General features: G+C 41.0%; 1 protein-coding gene across 4 annotated transcripts in view; it reads right to left on the reverse strand.

Annotated features, from left to right (window-relative positions):
- LOC147034257 (uncharacterized) overlaps positions 1-22,613 on the reverse strand; it is an 88,457-nt gene that overhangs the window by 54,888 nt on the left and 10,956 nt on the right. For 3 of the 4 annotated variants that reach the window (XM_085879503.1, XM_085879513.1, XM_085879522.1), the window contains 3 exons: positions 20,534-20,704; positions 20,363-20,436; positions 3,253-3,570 (listed from right to left, as the gene is read on the reverse strand). In XM_085879503.1, the coding sequence (XP_085735629.1) occupies positions 3,253-3,570; positions 20,363-20,436; positions 20,534-20,704 (563 nt within the window). Of the gene's footprint in view, positions 1-3,252; positions 3,571-7,219; positions 7,301-20,362; positions 20,437-20,533; positions 20,705-22,613 lie in introns of those variants that run through there. The other variant, XM_085879529.1, reaches the window with a different exon arrangement.

The raw sequence follows: 22,613 nt of genomic DNA on the forward strand, positions 1-22,613 counted from the left end.
AGTGCACGTACAGTTTTACGCCTCAGCTCCCTGAACAGCTCAGCTCTGCCATTCAGCCTGGTCCTGCGACTCTGGTCAACCATATCCAGTGTCCCTTGAGAGACAAAATTATTATTTGCCCTGCAGTGAGTTCCACGACATCCACCGGCAACATCAAGGACGGTGGTCTTGAAGGCACTCCACAACTCTTCAGGACCTCCCAAAGCACCCAGACCCCCCAAATCTCCACTCAGCTCGTTCGCAAAATCCTTAGCTACCCTCTCATCCTTTAGCTTGCCAACATCCAGCCTCGGCTGGGATGGTACCATTCTCCTGGATTTTAGGTGCAACTTCAGAGTTGCTACAACAAACCGGTGGTCAGTATTGAGGAACTGAGCACTGCGTTTGACCCTGCAGTTCTGGATCATCCTCCAGCGACCATCAACGAGGACATGGTCAATTTCCTTTGCCACACCGCCAGCGTTGGAATACCAAGTCCAGCGATGAGCTTGTGGGTGCTGAAACCATGAACCAGCCACCCTAAGTCCATGACTTCTTGCAAAGTCAAGGAACTTAGTGCTATTCTGGTTCATAGTTCCTGACCCATGGGAACGAACACACGTCTCATAACCATCTCGATCAGTTCCAGTCGATGCATTGAAATCCCCAAGACTAGAAGTGTATCTCGTCTGGGGCACTGATCAACCACAGACTCGAGCGTGGCGTAGAATGCATCCTTCACGGAAAGATCACTCACCTCAGTCGGAGCATAAACAGAGACCAGGGAAATGACACCTCAGGAGTGACGAATCCTTAGTCTCATAATACGCTCGTTGACCGGTATTACCTCAATTATCATTGGAGTCAGCTTATTGGACACAGCTTCAGCAACTCCTTGGGCATGGTAACCATCAAAGCGACCAGACCAATAGTAGGTGTAACCACCCGCCATGATCTCGCCGCAATCCAGTCTCCGAACCTCAGAGAGTGCTGCAATACCGATGTCCAAACGCTTGAGCTCAGATGATAACAGAGACAGGTGATCACCCTCTCTTCAGGCCCTGTCACACCTTGACAATTTAGCCAGTGTATGCCTGACATATGCAAAATTTGGCTAAAACGCTGGCACACGTCGAATACGTTATGGGTAAGTTTGTATACGTTAAGAGCACGCTGGCATACGTCGTATTACGCTGGCATATGTCGTAGTACGCCGAAGTGTTAGACAAATTTTCCATGCTTGAAATTTTTCGACGTATGCCAGCGTATGACTCACACGTTCCGCATATGCTGGCCATAAGTTGTAGGCACGTTATGCGATCGTTGACACACGTTACTTGTAAGTTACTCATAAGTCGAAACACGTCGAGGTAATGTTTAGCGTACCCGAAACTTATTTCTAACCTATGAGTAAGGTGTTGTAGGCACGTTACGCGATCGTTGACACACGTTACTTGTACGTTACTCATAAGTTGAAACACGTCAATGTAATGGTTCGCGTCAGTGTTCCAGACTCCCTGTTTATTTTTTTTTCTTCGGTATGACGGTGATGTTAACACTTCGATTTCTGGTGCGGTTATAATATAATATAATATAATTAATAGGCTGCCGCTCAACGATTTAAATCATAACCACACGAGAGATCGAAGTGTCAACATCACCGTCATACCAAAGAAAAAAAAATAAACAGGGAGTCTGGAACACTGACGCGAACCATTACATTGACGTGTTTCGACTTTTGAGTAACGTACAAGTAACGTGTGTCGACGTGTGTCAATGATCGCGTAAGGTGCCTACAACTTCTGCCAGCGTATGCGGAATGTGTGTCATGCGTTGAGTACGTCGAGAAATTTTCAACATGCTGAAAATTTCGACGTACTCTGCGTATGACGATGTATGCCAGCATGCTATTAACGTATACAAAACTTACCCATAACGTATTCGACGTGTGCCCGCTTGGTTCGGCAAATTTTTCATACGTCGGCATACGCTGACTAAAACGTCAAGGTGTGACAGCGGCTTCACACTTCGATGTCTAGTGCGGTTATGATTTGAATCGTCGAGCCGCAGCCTATGAATAGCCTACGCCACGTGATCGTCGGCAATACGCTGCTGCGCTACGCATAAGTTACACTTTCGTTGGGCATAGGTTGTGAACGCCGACAACATGCTCAGCATTCGTTGGTATAAGTTATCTATATGTGATTAAAACGTTCTGTGTACGTTACTAATACATTATGCATATCTCCAGCACGTTATTATATGCCCAAATTTTTTTTTAAAACATCAATAGTTCAGCGTACGCCAGCGTTTTACATACATTTTGAGACCTTGCCATACGCTGGCTTAAACATCAAGGCGTGACAGGGCCTTTATGGATAGGACATTCCAGGCACCAACCCAAAAGGGACAGCCTCAGGTTAACCCAAGGAGACCGCCATTTGGTGGACGACACCTCAGCACCACTCCGACACACTCTCCCGCAATGTGACCCGGGAATGTTACCCCGTGGTTTCGCTCCTATCATCAAAGATTGGGGGTCCCGAAGGCTTTGCCCCAATCCCGTCATCCGGTGAGCTGCCCTGCGAAGGGAAGCTGCACAGCAGGTACTCCCACGGAGTGGGTTTTCAGATATCTTTGCGTTTTTGTGTTTTGCGGAATGAAGGATTTTACTGTGGCCAGAGTGCAAATCCTGCCACCAACCTCCTAATAAGAAGTAACCCAACTGCAGGAGGACGTTCGTGGACACAGTTGGGCACTAGATATAGATGGCCGTTGGCTCACAAGGAGCTCCTCCGCCCTTTGACAGGTTTTGTTTTTAATCCTACTGGGTGTCCATATCCAAACACCCTCCTCAGCAAAAAAAACCTGGTCGGGGAGATGGTTTAGTCGCCGACAACCCGACCATGGAACAGGTTAGTTCAGGTTTACATGATACCTGTAGCAAGTCATAGATCTAATCTTGCCTGACCTGAACCCCTTGAGTGAGGGAAAAATGACAAGTGATGAACCAAGCATTTCAATCATGCATAAAGTTAGTAAACCAGCACAAGAGTGAAGGAAGTGCTAATTATTGGTTACTTTGACCAGGAGATTCAACTTGCGGTGAAACATCCATGACCATAAAAAAAGGGACAGTTATATGTTTGTGAACTGGGGAAGATGAATGTAAAAATCTGGTTAAAAAAAATACAATGATAACTGGTTTTACCTCGAGTAGAACATATGCTACGATAACAGGAAATATACAAATTAAAATGTTCCAATGCCCACCTTGTAGTTGAAGTGACTTCAGGTAAGGGTGATTCACTCTGGGGTTTTGCTGATTGATCAGGGATTACAGGGGGGGATTGATGGCCAGTGCCCAACAACTCACTGCCCACTGCAATGTTTGGCTGAGTCAGAGTAGGTTGCCCAATCAAGAAGACAGACTTCTCAGAATGGTCGACCGGTGGAAGTTCGTTGGATGGCGGTGGTACCGGAGTAGGAGATGCTTGTGGGGAGGGAGAAGAGCTGTGCCGATGACGCCCCCTCGAGCGGGATCGAGAGCGAGATGGCGAGCGGGATCGAGTGAATGAACGTTTTCTGGAACTGAGGGGAGAGGGATGGAATCGAAAGAGAAATGGAATAACTTTTCTATTTACGAATAACAATCCTGAGATTCCTTACAAACCAGAAATTTACATTTCCATCTATTTTAATGACAGGAAAATTGAACGGCACTCTTCGACATATGCCTGCGCCCACATTATTATTGTAGGCATTTATGTTAAAAAAATAGGGCTGCGGAACCACGTGACTGATGATGTTATCAATGTTTTTCCCCACATACAATTTAGCCTGAAATGACCCTCAAAATTTTTCATATTGACTGGATAAAAAAGCGTTCGTTGTATGCAATTATGATGTCATAACAAAGCCACCGATGACATCATCAAAAAAAACATCACACTTATTTCCCATGGGGAGTACTTGACATGCACCAAGTTTCGATTTTGTCCATGGAGCAGTTTCAGAGAAACAGATGTCCAAAGTTTTTGCATTTTTCCAACATGGCTGCCACACCACGTGGCATATGTCATAATTATCATTAAAACATTCCACATGAGTAGATGCACCAATGGTGAAAATTTAGTGTCAATTAGAAAAGCGGTTGCAAAGCAAACTGAGAAAACTAGAAGAGCACTTGGTAGAGCGCATTCCTCCACCAAGTAATGCCTGGTCAAAGAGAACATATTGGGCCCAATACATTTTTGAAATATCATGCTATATATATACATATATATATATATATATATATATATATATATATATATATATATATATATATATATATATATATATATATATATATATATATATATATATATATATATATATATATATATATCGTTTTTGGTCCAATCTTTCAATGAAGAATCACTTTAAAAATGAAATAATTCTCGTATCCAGATCCGGATCTTCACCAAAACTGAATCAATTCGTTGTGGTTACACAACCAACCTGTCCACCAAATTTCATCTGAATCCGTCCACAACTTTTTGAGATATCGTGTTGTATATTAGTTTAGCCCTATCTCTCGATGGTGAAGAATCACTTTAAATAATTCTCGAAGGCGGATCCGGCTCTTTACCAAAATCAAATCAGTTCGTCCTTGTCAAACACCCGAACTGCCCACCAAATTTCATTAGGAGCCGTAAACAACTTTTTGAGATATTCCTGCACACAAACAAGCAGACAAACAAATAAACAGACAGACAGACAGAGAGGGGTGAAAACATAACCTCCTTCACCTTCGGTGGCAGAAGTAATTAGCACGGATGGACTTCTCGAAAACAAGCCTCTGGCGACTTTGTCAGCAGAGGCATAAAATGTCAATAAGTCATTTGTGAAACTAATTTTAAAGGACATTACCCAGGAATATATATCATAAAAAGTTGGGAAAAGGAGGGGGGGGAGTCTCAAGAACATATGGTTCAAATGTAAAATGATTGCATCCAATAATGATGGAGGCATGAGTGAATTGGTTGGCTGGGTTGGGTGGTAGTGCATGCAGAATCCCACCAGAATTGGTGGTCGATGACATTCCCAATAAAAGATATATATTTGAAATTTTTTTTTCCTGTTTTATCAATTTCAATGAAGTTATCTCATGTGTTAAAGACACAATCACGTTTCTTGTAAGCCCTCCTTGTTTTGTATTAATGTAGAATATAAAAATGTGTAAAATCTTGCATTTGCCATTTGCTTCATACCATTAATTATATATTTCCTGCCCATGTGCTTTAAGCCATTTAGTCGGTCATGCCTGTGCACCATCCCCACATTTCCATAATGGATCATTTTACATCCCTTTACGTGATAATCGCATTTTAATATCAATTACATCTCATCAACATCTCAAAAACTTTGCTTGTAAAAATAAATCGCAACTTTCATCTCATGTATCCACACTGTTAACCATGCACAGTTTTGGATATCAATCCTTTACTCTCCCCACATTGCAATTACATATTTAGAATGCAAATAGTACATTTCAACATGTAAACATTTCAAACTCTTGTACAATTTTTAACACACAAAGTTGACAGTGTGATCCAGCAGGATTGTGTATTAAAATGCATGTTTTGATTCATATTAATGAGTAGGTGTCAGTAAGGCCTAGAGGTATGCACACTCACCTCCAAGCTGCTGAGCCTGGATTTGAATCTCTGCCCAGTTACAAACTGTCATCCTGGTGTTTGATGGGCAGGGTGATTCATCAATGTGTGTGCCGTCCCTTGGATGGACATTAAATAGGCATCCCATCTGCCAGCATTAGCTAGCAGACGTTAAACATCCCATGGTGTCCTTAGCAAAGAGTAAGCGAGCTATCGCCAGCAACATGGCCAAATTCCTAATTCCTGCAATAACTACTGCTGGGAAGACAATGGCAAACCACGCAGTTTAATACTTGCCAGGAAACTATTTCAGCAGCACTAATGCTCTGTCACAGAGTACGGTACATCAGAATCAGATTGTACTGGTAAGACTACCAAAGGTGCGAAACATTTCAATGAACTACCTGTGCTGCAATTCATCAATGCACAAGGTGAGCCCTGATGAAGGAAGGGAAACTGGGACGGTGATCCCATGTTACATAACTGAAATTGCTGGTTCTTTCCACTGATTTGCAGCCATGAAAGGCAGGCAAGCAGTACATTGCAAAACTTTTCTTGTCCATGCATTTCCTCCAGGGGATGATTCTGTAACAGGACTCGCATTGGGTTTATATGTTGCACTGAGCCAAGCGTCTTAGGCTGAAGAGAACCGAAAGGCAGCATTTTACGCGATGAGAATTTCAATTCTCGTTCATATTTAAACTTTCACTAAAGAAAAGGAGGGAATTTATTTCAAACCACAACAGGCAATAACTTGAAGCGAGTTTGTTTACTTATGATCACTTCTGGATAGCGCATGTGATACGTTTATCCTTTTTAACCCACATTTGCGATGTATACACAAAGTTGTTAAAATGTACAAGTTCCTCGTAAATGTTAAATAGCTTTCTCCGCAATCGAAACACCAGAAAAAAATTATTCCCCAACAGACTTACCTTTGGACATCTCTGCACTCTTATGACAAACAAACATTTTCAGTTTGGCCAAATAAGTTTGCAGACTCTTTAGCAACTACAGATGTTCTGGCTATATGGTGGTATTGGATCATAAAGACCAAATTCGAATTTGCACATCATTCAGGGAAAGGCTGGGGGGAGGTGTCAACAGTTCACATTCCAAATGGAGAACAGAGATAGCTCCAAAGCATTAACCTGTATAACATTTTACCCCAAGTACATGGAGATGTAAGCATCAGCTTGCATCAGCCTGAATTCTTTTTCTGAACTCAAATGCTGTTCTCTGAAATACGGATGAGCACTTCACCAGTTTTCATTTTGTTTGATGAAGAATGTTCTCTTCAAGCATCCTAGAGGTTTATCTTTACATAGTGTATTTTGTATTAATTTTTTTTCCTGACTGCATAACCCCCCCAATTACAGCTCACGTTTATATAACAATAAATAAATAAATAAAGATAAAACTCTGGCGAATACCAACCCGAGAACACCAGTGTCGTTTTGTCCCCCCAAATTGTCATTGCTAAAATTGATATAAATTGCTGAAATAAAAATACAAAGCGAACATAAACTCCATAAAATATTATGATCCAGTTTTATTTTGCACAAATACCGTGCTCCAACCTGGACATGTCTTGGAAACGTCTTGCAACTTCATCTCCTTAACATCCTTCAGTAATGCTGGGCCAACAATATGCATCATCCCTGCAAGTTTGATAAGAGTGATACAGCCGACTCAAAATAGTAGGTGAGACACTGACAATTTTTTTTTATTTTATTATTAGTGATAAAAAACACCCATTTGATTTCAAGATCCAAATGGGTCTTAACATCAAGGAGGGGGTAGAGGATGGGGAAGAATGCATCATTATTGTAGGTACATCCAGATTCACATCAAAAACAAAAATTATTTTCTTATCTAACAATTTTACATCACAAAACAAGTACGTTTGCCGAATGACGTTTCCAATCCAAATACAGCAAGTTCTCAATATACTATATCAAATACCAAAATGGTACTGGGTTTGTGTTGTCAATTTCACCGATGATTTATCAACAGCTTTTGCGAAGTAGCAATGTGACTGAATGAACAAACTTCACAGTTCCATTCTTTAAAAGCTTTACTTTTGAGGGATAGGAAGAGGGATAAGCGGGATAGCTGCCGAGCTATACGTTTACAGTGGTGCAGTGACCGGCTTATTATGTTGAGGTTTGCCAGCAATCTGCTTTAATTCCTCTGGATGTTTGTTGCTCCTGTTGCTCGACTTTGAGCTGTATCTGCTTTCTCCTTCGGCAGCCAAGCACAACAATTCCTGAACATGGCAGTGGGAACACGATGCAGTGTGTGCAGCCTGACTTTACAAACTTCATCCCCGACCATCAAGGTCTTGTTCTTGGACTATTTTCCATTTCTACCTCTATTTTATGCTGTTCTGTACTTGTCTTTACTGTACTACCTTTCATCCTAGTTTTACCTGAAATGTTCTTTCATAATTCCTTGACAACTAGCGTTCATAGAACACATTACCCCATGCAGTCTTGAGGGAAAAAAAAAGACATGGGAAGGGTTTTTATATAATTCTTGCTTTGTGTTTTGCACTTAACAAACAGCAAGAGGCACCACCACATCTATCCAAATGCTGAATCTCACAGTTACTTGGCCCTCAAGGCATGAGACGGCATAAACATTTTTTCATCTGGGATACGTTCCATAAAATCACAAAGAACAATGAAGGGGCATTCCATGTCAAGTGTACACACCCTCCCGACACCAATACCTCATGTTCTCCCCATGTCTTGGTCATTTATTCACTTGGGTGAAAAAACTCAAAATACCAACTTTTAGATCTGTGGGCCCATCGGGGCCCATTTTAGGGGCCCCCCAAATTTGGGCGCCCCCGGCTGCCCCACAATCTTCCAGAGGCCATATCACAGGTTGTAGTGGTCCGATTTGGCTGATCTTGGTATAAAAATGTTCGTAAAAGCGAGATCTTTCGAATCGCGTGAAGTAAAATCACTCAGAAACAGTAATTCAAACAGTTATAGTTTGAGGCGCCATTTGACCTTGGGCCCCCACTCCCCAGCCAAACCGATGGTCCCGATTTTTTCGTGTGAGAATACCCCTTCATATATTCAAACACCTCAGCATAAATGAAAATGGGATCCCAATGGGTTCACGCATGGCAAAGATTTATGTTGGGGGACTCGGGTGCTGGACACACAACATGCCACAATACATACTGTCAAATAAAACATTGGTTGGCAAAAAATCTTGACTATAATATGCTCGGAAAAACTCTTACTCATACTAGTATCGCTTCCAGTTCCTGCATGTGCATGTGGAAAATTTACGTGCAATATAATGATATAGTGTATTGGAAATCTTGTTTTCAAATATTGTGCTATGTATTGTGGCGTATTGTGTGTCCAGCACCCGAGTCCCCCAACATAAATCTTTGCCATGCGTGAACCCATTGGGATCCCATTTTCATTTATGCTGAGGTGTTGGAGTATATGAAGGGGTATTCTCACACGAAAAAAATCGGGACCATCGGTTTGGCTGGGGAGCGGGGGCCCAAGGTCAAAGGGTGCCCCAAACTATAACTTTTTGAAATACTGTTTTGGAGTGATTTTACTTTACGCGATTCGAAAGATCTCGCTTTTACGAGCATTTTGATACCAAGATCAGCCAAATCGGACCACTACAACCTGTGATATGGCCTCTGAAAGATTGTGGGGCAGCCGGGGGCACCCAAATTTGGGGGGCCCCTAAAATGGGCCCCGATTGGCCCACAGGTCTAAAAGTTGGTATTTTGAGTTTTTTCACCCAAGTGAATAAATGACCAACATATGGGGAGAAAATGAGGTATGTGTCGGGAGGGTGTGTACACTTGAAATGGAATGTCCCTGAAACGACTAAAAGGGGAACAATTTTTTCAGGGTGTGTGTGGGTGTGTGTGTGGGTGTGTGTGTGGGTGTGTGTGTGTGTCCTCCATAACTCCAAAACCATGAAACCTAGCAGCATTAAACTTTGCATGCATTCAAAGAAAACTACAAGGAAGTGCATGACTGAAAATTGGGTGTTTGTGTGAATTAAAACATTTGAAGATAATTAACGGCCTTCTTTAATTATGTCCTTTATCAGGCACCATCCTTGGCCACCTTGCTCTCTGGGGTCTTTTGGCGTATCCTGGGTTACCTCGCTGGGATCTGAAACCACCATGTTTTATGGCCTGCTCAACCATGACTTGACTTGGAACAGGCCGCAACGATTTCTTAACGATTAAGTTTATTTTTCACTTTCGTCACATATTATCGAATGCCTGTTCATCATAGCTATGAATCGCTGGATACATCGCTTTTGTAAGTGCAAGAGTTTTCAACTTAGGAGCTTGGAACGATTTCATGCATGAAATGATGCAACTTTCCACAATCTACTCTCACGGACTAATTAAAGTACATCATTGAAATATTATTTCGGCTTTGAGGATCGGATATTGTCTGGACTAAATAAGTGTCGAAATCCAGAGTGAAATCTGATAATTTGAAGAAATAACGAGACATAACCGAGTCTATATTCCTATTTCCTTTAAGCAAGCAAGGCTATGATCCCTGCTTCTCCATACATACACAAGAAAATGTGAAATTTCCAAAGCATTATACTTATCTTTTTCTACTGTTTGGAGAATTATATTGAGTGAACAAAAGATTTAGGAATGTACCAAAATTAACCAGCTTCATTGAGCTGTATGATTTAATGCATTTACTGCTTGACCTCACCCCCTGTCCCACAGAGGCACTGCTTATCCATAGTGTCCACCAGATCTGTGTCTATATTTTCGGAGGTTTCGCGAGATGCTCTACAGGGAATCAAAGCAAACCTGGTGAAAACGGACGTTTTAAAATAAAGCTATAACATTTGCGCAGAACGCGAACCAATGTACCACGTGACGCGTACACAGCTGAGCAGGCAATGTGGCGGATTACCTGCAATGTTTATTTCACAGGCGATTAAACTTTGCGGTGTCTCCAGTGTTGTTCTATGTTAAACAGCAACTACTTGTGGCTAAAGTTATTATTTGAACAAATTCATTTAATTTCTTTAACTGCTGTGGGTGCGGTGAAGACTGGTTTTAAAGTTAAAGGGCTCCTTTATGGTATGCAGCTGCAGTCTGGCCAGCGTTCCTAATCAACCATTTAATGGGAATGCTTCCTTGAGTGCTTAAGCCACTTGCCAAATGCTCTGCAGTCGATAGTGGTACAGTTCATGTCACGATCGGGATGTTCAGTCGACAGTTGCTATAAGGTAGAGGGACATGATTTACAAAGGTTATATGGTTTCTTTGTAAGTTTCAAAGCAAAATATATTTGACAACACCCGATTTCTGAGCCATTGGCAGTATTAAGATGTTTTCTAAATTGCAGAGCCAATTTTTTTTCCCAACCATCACATGATGATTGGCAGCCTTTTATAAAGATTAATGTTTTTGCACATTTCCAAGAAACGTCTATAATGCAAATCTTTTTATTGTTTGTTCATTAAAATTCCCCCAAAACAAGAAAAAAAAAATTAAAATTAAAATTCCAAAAAAAAAAAAGCAACTCAAGGTTTTTGGGTTGTATTACAGTACGTACTACTGTAGTCGGTAATCACACCGACTCCAATCTGCCGATTCCTGAAGAATTGCCGACATCGGCCAAGCACACGGGCGCGCACGCACACACACACACACACACACACACACACACACACACACACACAGAGAGAGAGAGAGAGAGAGAGAGAGAGAGAGAGAGAGAGAGAGAGAGAGAGAGAGAGAGAGAGAGAGAGAGAGAGAGAGGTCAAGAGGTCGAGGTCGAGAGCTCGAGGTCGAGAGGTCGAGAGAGGGGTCGAGAGAGGGGTCGAGAGAGGGGTCGAGAGAGGGGTCGAGAGAGGGGTCGAGAGAGGGGTCGAGAGAGGGGTCGAGAGAGACAGAGACAGAGACAGAGACAGAGACAGAGACAGAGACAGAGACAGAGACAGAGACAGAGACAGAGACAGAGACAGAGACAGAGACAGAGACAGAGACAGAGACAGAGACAGAGACAGAGAGAGAGAGAGAGAGAGAGAGAGAGAGAGAGAGAGAGAGAGAGAGAGAGAGAGAGAGAGAGAGAGAGAGAGAGAGAGAGAGAGACAAAGACAGAGACAGTGTGTGCGTATTTGTGAAAGCATAACATTTTATCTCTGCTGACTCCCCTCCCCCCACTCATCTCTGTTTCTGTCTCTCTCTCGACGGTGATTATGTCCGGACGGAGTTTGTCTCCAGGCGTGTCCAGACGGGAGTTTGTCTCCGGGCGAGTCCGGATGGTGTTTATCTCTGGGCGTGCCTGGGCGGTGTTTGTCTCCGGACACCTCCAGGTGGTGTTTATGTCCGGAGGGAAATTAGTCTCTGGACGCGTCCAGGCGGTGTTTATGTCGGGCGGGAATTTGTTTACGAACGTGTCCGAGAGATGTTTGTCTCTGGACAGCTTAGCTCCAGCCACGTCTGGGTGGTGTTTGTCTCCGAACCTGTCTGGGCGGCGTTTATGTCTGGACAGAGTTTGTCTCCAGACGTGTCCGAGTGGTGTTTGTCTCTGGGCGGTATTTATCATATGACCGGTAGAAAATGGATTTCAGACATTATTTTGTTTCCATCTTTACTGCGATTCTATGCAGATGCATTTCTATGAGACAGTACGAATCGTAATTAATGCTCCACTCGACATGTGCCTTCCCTTCCCCTCCTCCTCTCGCTCCCCCTCACCTCAGTTGTTGGTTGATTGAAGAAAGACGATTTCTGAAGGCCAATGTTTGGTGATGTTTCCCCAGATATCAACTGAAAAAATAATTCAAGAGACATTTGTATCTTTGCCTGCATCTCCATGTAGTAAATCTCTCTGCAGCATGCAATCTCATTGTTGATTCCTCTGGCTACTTTAGCCGACCTGGCCTATCGGTGGTCATTTTCCTGAAAATTTTTTGTCGTTGCTTGAATGTGAGAAAAAGCATCATCCAAGTTCTTCATCTTTTTCTTGATCTTTTATTTCTTTTCCTCATCCTCTTCACTTACTCTTTGTTGATCGTGCACCATAAGATCTTCATTGCTCAGGTCTTCAGAGTGGGATTCCAATAACTCCACCTCATTATGTTTGTCAACTTTGTGGAAACCAAAGTCCTGGGCAAGTTCTGGATGGGAACTAACCCTAACACTAACCCTTCTTGACCGCTTTGTGTCAAATCCCACTAAGTCAAGGACGTCAGGCATAATTTTGTGCTGCACACTATTCATGCATTTTTTGGGTTCGGTAGTCCCATGTGCTTTTGATGATGGACAATGAATGCTTGATGTTGAATGACTTCCAAAACTGCATGAGGACGAGCTGCCCTTCACCTTGGGTCTCCTTTACATGTCAACGAAAAGTCTTCATCAGATAATAAGCCTTGAAGGCTGTGATGATGCCTTGGTTCATCGCTTGCAACAGAGGGTCTGTGTTGGAGATGGGGAGGGGGGGGGAGGGGAACACAACCTTTACTTCAGTGCAAATTGTCTCAAAAGCTAAATTAGGAGTTGCATTGTCCATGAGGATAATTTTATTGTTGATATTCTCTCTCCTGCAGTATCTCTTGAAGGCAGGCAGAGCATGATCGACCAGCCACTCTGAAGATATCCCTGGTGACCCAAGCCTTCCTGTTACTCTTCCAGATAACAGGAAGACTCGACTTAACAACGCTCTTTAAGGCCCGCGGATTCTCGCTATGATAGATAAGCAAGGACTTCAACTTAAAATTCCCTTACACATTGCCACCATGCAGAAGGGTCAAGCAGTCCTTGAAAGCATTGAAGCCCAATGCTCATTTTTTTTTTCTTCACAAGAAATAAAGGTGGTTGGGGGCATCTGCTTCAAATGCAGCCTATTTTCATCCACATTGAATATTTTCTGGGGAATGAAGCCACCTTCCTCAATGATACCTTCAGTTCTTCAGGAAAACTCTGCTTCATTTTTGCTCCTTAGCTTAAAAAAAAAGCTCCTACAGATTCACCAGTCAATTTAAGACTATGACGCTTCTTGAAGCAGTCAAACCAGCCACAGCTTGTAGAAAACGGCTCTGATATTGATTATTTGCCCTCCTGCTCCTGCAGATGTACATAAAGACTCCTTGCTTTCTCCATTATTAATAGTTAGCCTCGTGGCGTCTTCTTTTTATTCATGTCATCGACCCATCGAACCAGCATGTGTCCCATGGCCTCCATTTTATTTGATCTTTGCCTTAAGATCTCAGATCAAGCACTTGCTGCTTTATAAATAGTTCACACAGTCATATGAGGCAACCCAAATGCATGAACTACATCAAAGGAACAATCACCTTTGTCTATTATTTTTATCACATCAATTTTCAACTCTAATATCACACTTTTTCTTGCTCTTTTGGCCACAAAGTCATCTTTGACAATTGCATGAAGTTTTGAAGCCATCGCTAAGTAAAATAGTCTTCACATGACCAGAGCAGAAGCACACGTGACTGAGAATCAATGAAAGACGTCTATTGGATGCTACGAGACGAAAACCTGTAAATTGCGTCGCCATAACCCGGAGGGAAGAAACGGCAATAACGAAAGAGAACTCTAACAATGAATTTTCAAAAATTACTTTAAAAAATTTATCGATTAATATTTATAGATGGAAAATAGCTACAAAAGGAATAAAAAACTGGTCTTAAATCATCGATGATGTAAATGCAAAACGACTAATAGCGAGGAATGACTATTGTACTGGTAAACAGGGTTTTTTTTTTTTTTTAAGTGCCAAGGTGATTTGTGTTCTACAGTATTGACGTACGAGTACATGATTAAATACAACAAAGATTGTAAAGGATGTAAAAAAAAAATTCAGTAGTTTACCGCCATTGACACACCGTATTCTACACCACCGTATTTAACACGCTAAATTAGTTCTTCGTGCCCATTTGTGTCCTTTATAATGCCTCTAAAAACAGCAAGTTTCCTGTTTGGAATGACTTTTCATTCTATTTGACTGCCAGACAGGCAAAAAAATTTACCTAACTCCTCTTTGTGCATGCACAATTGGAACTAGATTCCTTTCAATTCACCAATTTCAGAGCCAATGTACTGCTAAACTGCAGATTCATGTTCCAATTTGTATTCTACAGTGCTGAAAATACATTCAATTGAAATTAAGTAGTTCCTCGATCATAGACTAACGTATGTCGACAGACAGACAGACTAACATATGTCGACAGACAAAGTGAACCAATTGCTTAACTCCGATTTTCACTTCATACGTGTGGGGTAACGATTTGCAAAGTGATGTAGAAAGTAAATAGTGTCTGTCGTACCTCTCTCATTTAACTTCACCAACGTTTACTGGTTAAAGCAGTCAACCAAGTCAAACCTCAAATGGAAATTGATCAGGCATCTTATACAGGGTGGGCCAAAAGTCACCGAAGGTTTTTTTTTTTTTATATATATATATATATATATATATATATATATATATATATATATATATATATATATATATATATATATATATATAACCTTTTTTATTTTTGATTAATTAAAAAATATATATACAATTTTTTTATTTTTGATTAATTTTTATTTTTTGCAGATAAAGAAGATCAGGGAGATTCATTTTGAATAAATTTACCAATGACCAGCATGTGAAAATTGTTGAATTTTTTTACTCCAGTAGGAAATCAATAATTCAAACAAAATAAAATTTTGCAATCATTTTAATTTTCAAGAACCATCAGAAAACACGATTCGGAACTTGATTGCTCATTTTGAATCAAAGAGATCTGTACACGACTCAGCCCGCAGTGGAAGATCTTTTTTTTTTACCAAGATGATGGTAATGCAGTGTCTGACTTGTGAGCGATACAGGTCAATGCTGGAAAATTTCTCGTTTCCAGAAATGAAAAATTGACAAGAAATGTGGTACAGCAAGATGGAGCTCGGGCCCATACTGCAAGGCCAACAATGGACTTAAGGACGGTTTTTGGTAACCACATCATTTCAAGATTTGTAAACATGAATTGGCCACCACGTTCACCAGATTTAACGACCACAGATTTTTTTTTCTGTTGGGGTACCTTTAAGATCACGTACATGTCAACAAGCCACAGACAATAGAGGAATTTAAAAACAACATTTCTGAGGAAATTGCAGCGATTGATCAAGTTTTGTCCTCTGTAATGGATCACGTTTTGGAAAGAGCAAGATTTTGCAGGACATTGTTTTTTCACAATTAATCTAAAAAACAAATTCCATGAATTAAATTAAACTACCATTTGCAATTTATTTCATTATTTTTAATAAAAAATAAAAATAAAAAAGATTAAAAAAAACCCTCAGTGACTTTTGGCACACCCTATATAAGGTTTCTGCATGCAGTATAATATAAACACAAGTTCCCCCTTTCTGAAATTTTATTTTCCAACCAAAATATCCATTTTATTTTGAAGAAGAGGAGAGTAAAAAATAATTAACAATGACAACTCATGTGCAGTGGTGCAAAGGTAAGCCTCGCCGATGACACCGCTAGCAATCTTCTGTTCCATGATGTGTGGGGGATGTTTACAATGTGAATTGCATATAACGAATAAATGCTGATGGCAAGTGGTGCAATAAGCGGAAAGAATAATAAATGCTAATTATCACTTGGTAATAGAATGGCGGCTTGAAAAAAAAAATTCTATAAGAATTAAAAATGTGGTGAATGAAAGCCGAAAAGGTTATATCTCCAGGCACCAGAAAATAATAAACATAACTGCACTAAAACTGAAGACTTGATACCGTCTGATTATTATCGTTCAATGTTAGAATGTGGGTCATTAGGCACCATTCAGTAATCATAGGCCTTGTTTGACTATCCGATATTTAGTTTGATTGCACGAGCATTTCGATGATATTTAGTTACCTCAGGCTGGTGTCCCCACACAAACGGATGGCTGCTACAGTAACCATTATACCATGTTATTCAACCCAATACATGAAGAATTTGTGCACAGTTGTTACATGTTCTGTTTGTTTTGTCATGCCAACACGAAATTGTTTTTTTTAAAGGTAGAAACTGAAAATGGTTCAAGTTATCGAGTGAAAAACACGAAATAAATAAATACTTTCAAAATTATACAACAATTTTATTTTTTACCACTCATCTGAAAACACTCCATGTTAAGGTACACCAATTGATAGAGGTCTGGCACATTTAAATAGAGTAATCGTATTGCTGGCCCACCACAAGGCTGACGCCAAACACTATCACGAGAAGTACCTTGGGATCAAAATGGAGGGCGAACATCGAAAAGTCTTGACAAAACAATACTACTCTACAACTGCTTACACAATCAGGAACAAAGTAAAGAAAATAACTTGTTGCTCATTATAGAGTTCCTGAAAACTGGGACAGGAGATACGTTGTTATCTGCAAAATGAAAAGCCACAATGACTGAACTCTGCTGTTCAGAATTAATTAATGAACGCTGGTGGACGTTTGCATCATTGCTTGGAGAGCGGATGTGCCACTGCAGTGCCCCCAGTGGGTTAGAGCAGGAATTTGAAATTTGTTCAGGGAGCCGGCGATAACTCGCATACTCTTCGTCGAAAGACACCGTGGGATCTTTAACATCAAATAACGACCAGTGCTGGCAGATGGGGTCCTCCGGCTTAACGTCCATCCGAGGGACGGCGCACACACTGATGCATCACCCTGCATGCGAAACACCAGGGTGACAGTTTATAGTTAGGTCGAGATTCAAATCTTGACTAGACAACTCAAAGCCAAGTCGTTAACCAAAATCACAAACACCTTTCAAAACAAAAAACAAGAAAGAAGAAATTATTAAAACACATCAATTCTTGAAGCTATCTTCATTCTGATAAAAGCCATATTCAGGTACTAAGTGAGAAAATGAAGTGCAAAAACACTTATTTTGTAATATTATCTCAAAAATACAATAAAAACCTGATAAACAGGAATCCTAAAAATGGAGAACTGTTCCAATGGCATTTGAATATCCTAAAACGAAAAGATGCCAATGAGATGTTATTCACATTATTTGTCCTAAATATATGCATAATTGTATTTGGCAAATATCTCATTATATAATCCTCCCATTCACCCTTACCTGCTCACCCTCACAAAGTCCAAACTGGTTGACAATCTGCATTCATTCGTCTTCGTATTCACCCAATCGTGGAATAGTCTCCCTGTGTCCGCTGTCTCGTCCACCTGACCTTAGGCTTTCAAACGCGGTGCTCATTACGACCCCACACGCTCACCCGTGATCTCTTCTGCACACACAGATCCTTTCCCGTTTTGCATTCTGGCCCATTGTTGCTACTTTTTGTGTTGTTCCTTCTTACATGTGTCCACCTCCTACCTCTTACATTTTGGGAGTCTGTAAGCCTACTGCCCTTTATCATATAGCTCTTCCATCAACCAAGACCCTTGTATAAAAACTAGCATCCATTGAAGATAAAGTCTTTGATATCCCCTGCCATAGTAAATGAGGACAAGTAGCAAAAGGCACCAGTTCAATTTATTCTTGATGTGTGTACCAAATTTCATAAAGAAATAGTTAATAGTTTTGCAACTATGCTCTGGAAACAAAGGTTAACCTCAATTATTTCTTAATACCCAACTTGTTTCCATGGAAAGTGACAGAAATTTTTTTGGGGAAAATCTCTAAATATCAAAAGGCACCAGTTCACCACTTGCTTGATATGTGTACCAAATTTCGTAAATATATCTTGAGGGGATTTGTAGTTAAGCTCCGGAAACAAAATGTGACGGCCGTACGGACGGAACCCATTTCTATATCCCCCGCCAACTTCGTTGGTTGGCAGGGGATAATAAAAAAAATTGTTACTCTTAGGAAAAGACGAACAAAAATCAATCCTCATTAATAGTTACAAATCAGCGCAAATCATGCAAAACTGCGATGAAAAGAGAAGTTTTATCGAGACCCAAAGTTATCAAGGACACAAAGAGCCTTTTCCTTCACCCCAGAACATATACCTGTTAAGCCTGCTGGAATGCAAGCTTGTGGGGATCCTCCATGAATGGAGTGGTAGTTGCTACTTAAGCCATGGTCAGCTGATTGCCTATATAATTACTTCATCAATCTTGCCCAAAGCAGAGGAAAAAACAATAAATGATTTCTACCTTGACAATTCAGAGGAAGAGGTTGACAAAACTCGTCCTGAACAAATCACCAATTTTATACGACTTTAAAAAAATCATGGTGGAGTGTGACCATCATCATCACCCGTAGGGTTAACTTTATCGAGCCCTGAACCGAAAAGGTGCGAGACTGTGCGTGTACAATTATCTGAAAATACGCTCGCACATTTGAGTAATTTGATGCGGATAACAAAATTAAAAATTACCCCCGTGTGGGGGTGACGGTCAGCTCTATAATGTTTTTACTATCATAATCGATGAATCGTTGCCAGATATCTCCTAAAATGACAGACGAGATAGGTTTTGAAAATGGTGACTTTCACAACTTTCGTGACCTTGACCCTGACTTTGAATCCAGGAAAAAATGTCGTTGGGTATCACTCATCGACCTCTACCCACATACCAAATTTCATCAACATCGGAAGTAAAAGTTTTCTTTGTACCGGGAGGTGTTTTTGAGCATCTTCCAGGTTATGTGGCGGCCAAACGGGACGGAAATTCAAATATCTGTCCGGTTAGATACAAGATAATATTTTTACTATCATAATCAATAAACAGTTGCCGAATATCTTGTAGAATGGCAGACGAGATAGGTTTTGAAAATGGCGATTTTTAGAACTTACGTGACCTTGACCCTGACCTTGAAACCGGACAAAAGTTATATCGTTGTGCAACACTCATCGACCTCTACCCACATACTAAGTTTCATCAAGATCGAAAAGAAAAATTGTTGACGGACGGACGGATATTCGGTCCGGCTATATCAGGTTATCTCGGTAGAGATGACCTAAAAATGAGAAGGGCACTCTTCAATGCCACGACGTTGCCCGATATGTCTCTGCCCACATTATTACATCATTACACATACTCGTACCAAGTTTAATTTAAATCCCTTCAGCTGTTCTCAACTATCACATTTATAAATGACATGACGTTTGATCTCATAACCCCATAATCTAATCAGTTTATGTCCACATCATTACACATACTTGCACCAAATTTGACTTTGATCCCTTCAGCCGCTCTTAAATTACCGAAGTAAGGAAACCTAACATGGACTCTAACCTTTGACCTTTTGATGCCACCATCTAAATCAGTTCAACTTTGCAGCATACTGTGTACTTGGACCAAGTTTGGTCAAAATCCCATCATTAGTTCACAAGTTAGCATGGTTACAATTAATAAGGTAACATGACCGCTGACATTTGACCTAATGACACAAAATTGAATCAGATCATCTTTATGTCAATATATACTGCTACCAAATTTGAAAAAAATCCACTCTAAGGCTCTTTAGATTAAGCACGGACGGACGGACGACCCGAAAACATCATACATCCAGCGACTTCGTCAGCAGAGGCATAACAAATCCATTTTAAAATGAAAGGGCCATCTCCAGAGTGATATGCTATGTAATAAGGGGCTCCATACTGTCTAAAACAACGCAACCAAAAAACTAAATGAAGAAAAATTCACAACAATGCAACAACCTACCTTGTTCATTCATTAAAAAACTGCAAGATGCTCATTGTGACGTACCTGAAACGTTCCTTAGCCTTACGCTCTTCCTCTTCTTCCTTGTTCTGCAGTAGTGCAAGTTTTTCTTGTTCGAGCTAGCAGGGAAACACAAATAAGGACGCATAGAGATAATGTAATAATCCCCTTATTTCAAATGCTTAATTATGCTCCTCCACGTGATCCATCAAATACCTGTCGCTGTTTTATCTCTTCCTTCTTTTGCTCCAAGAAGACCAATGGAATGCCAGCAATATTTTCTTGTGCACTGAGTAGAAGGGGCCATAGTTCCCCCATGAAAACACGTGCGTTCTTCCCGTTCAGGAATCCCGTGAGGTTGATTTGCATCAGCCGCCCATCCGGATGCTGTGGAAAGCACAGTCCAGGGTATCAATAAGAAGGAAAAATATACTTAAAGTGATGAAAAATATTCTTAAAACAGATTTTTCTTGACTTAAAATGATGCACAATAGGCATTGTTGTACCTTTGAGATTAAAAAAAAAACAAAGATAAAACCAAACATAAAGATATATTATATACCTGGAATGAATCAAACTTGCACAAAATATATAATTTTTTTCATCAAGTACCTGATTCCTCTGGTTGTCCAACACCAAAAGGAAATCTTTTGTTTATCCTTGCACTGTCGTTTGAAAAGGGAACCGTATTTTCCGGTGTTGAAACCGCAGCCGTCTATTAACCGCACCCATGTTCTTCAGCCTCAAAATAAATTAATATCTTGATAATTATATTTTCCGATCTAGATCTAAATACGTTTGTACATTCACTTTGTATGAAAGAAAAGTGACGGAGGTATTGACATGATGACTCCCATGTCTGCTTAATTTCGGCTAAAAGTCTTATTCTCATTTTCAAGAAGTTGAAGAGAGAGGGGAGGATACCAAGAAGTATTTATTTTTCTTTCATATTTTTTAATATTATAGAAGATTTTTTTGTTCCCAGAAAAAAGGAAGAAAAGGGATTCATACCGCATCGTACATATTTATTGTGGATTTGTGGCCCTGAAAAGGGCCATTTGGGTTTGATGAAGCTTTTCAGAAAAACCCGAGGAAATCCTCGTCAATGCTTTCTTCGTCGAAGACGGCACGTAACTCCTTGTCCGAATCAGGGTAGAGCAAGTCCACGTCGTCGTCACCATCATTTGCTACCTCCTCCTCCCAAATGATGCCACATCCTCTGTGACGTCCATGTTGTTGGAGATGCAGCATTTCAGAAATTGTCGTTTGATGACGACGGTATCGCCTCCCCACATCTTGACGATACAGCCGCAGCTCATCGGAAGGTCGACCTTTCTCATCCTCCTGATGAACACAAACAGTCTCCCAGTCAACATAATGCTCAGCCAACGTAGCGACGGGAGTAATGGTGAAAGTTCAACAAAGATGCATGTGGCCAATGCTACTCGGAATCCAGGTCGAAAATCCCGGCAGGAAACACGTCATGAAACGTTTATTTCCAACTGATGAAAATACCAAGTCCAGGAAATACGAAAGTTCGTTGTGGTGGTTCCACCGAGATGCAGCGAATGTTCCTCGAAACCTGGGTCGAATACAAAGGCCTGCGAAGTAAGAAAGTTCATCTGATGGACGCGAGTAATCCACGGGAAGCAAGTTAGAAACCGCTGATAGAAACAAGGGAAAACGAAGAGAACCAAAGGAAACACGCAGCTGAACGCTGCATCCCCACGAAGCAACCAAGGAGGAAACAATGTCCTGCCCAGCCAAGTCGCGCCCACCCAGCCGTAGTCACACCTCCCCTGTTCTCAACAGTGACCCAGATGTTGTTTGTGGTTCGAGGAAGCCCAACTGTCCGCAAGACTGCTGGTTTGAGGCACAATTCTTCCTGTCTGTCTTCAAATCTGTCTCACACATGGTACGAATGTGGGCTCAGTTACGGATATAGGCAATTATGGCATCTCGTTTGTTCAGGCACCGTAACTGCATATCGGTAGTGGGTCAAGGGCTTTGTTGTTATTGATTGCTTTCCTTCTTTTGTTTCTTTACCCCATGCCATCATTCTGTGACTAAAGATACCTGGTCACGAGGGTGAATTCTGGCTGTAGTGGTTGCTTTATTTGGTGGTCTTAGAGGACCCATGAAGCGATTAATTGATTGCGGTCCACATCGCTTAAAAGACCGCGTCATGTGGCTTCGGTTGCTCGGCCTCGATTAAGATCCAGTCATACGACGTCAATCTGCACAACACTGGGCTGCTTTGGGATTTCCAATTCACACGGTATCCTGGCTTTTAGAC

This window comes from Eptatretus burgeri, chromosome 1, assembly GCF_056783735.1.
Source record: "Eptatretus burgeri isolate ZD-2024b chromosome 1, Ebu_testis_v1, whole genome shotgun sequence".
Taxonomy (NCBI): domain Eukaryota; kingdom Metazoa; phylum Chordata; class Myxini; order Myxiniformes; family Myxinidae; genus Eptatretus; species Eptatretus burgeri.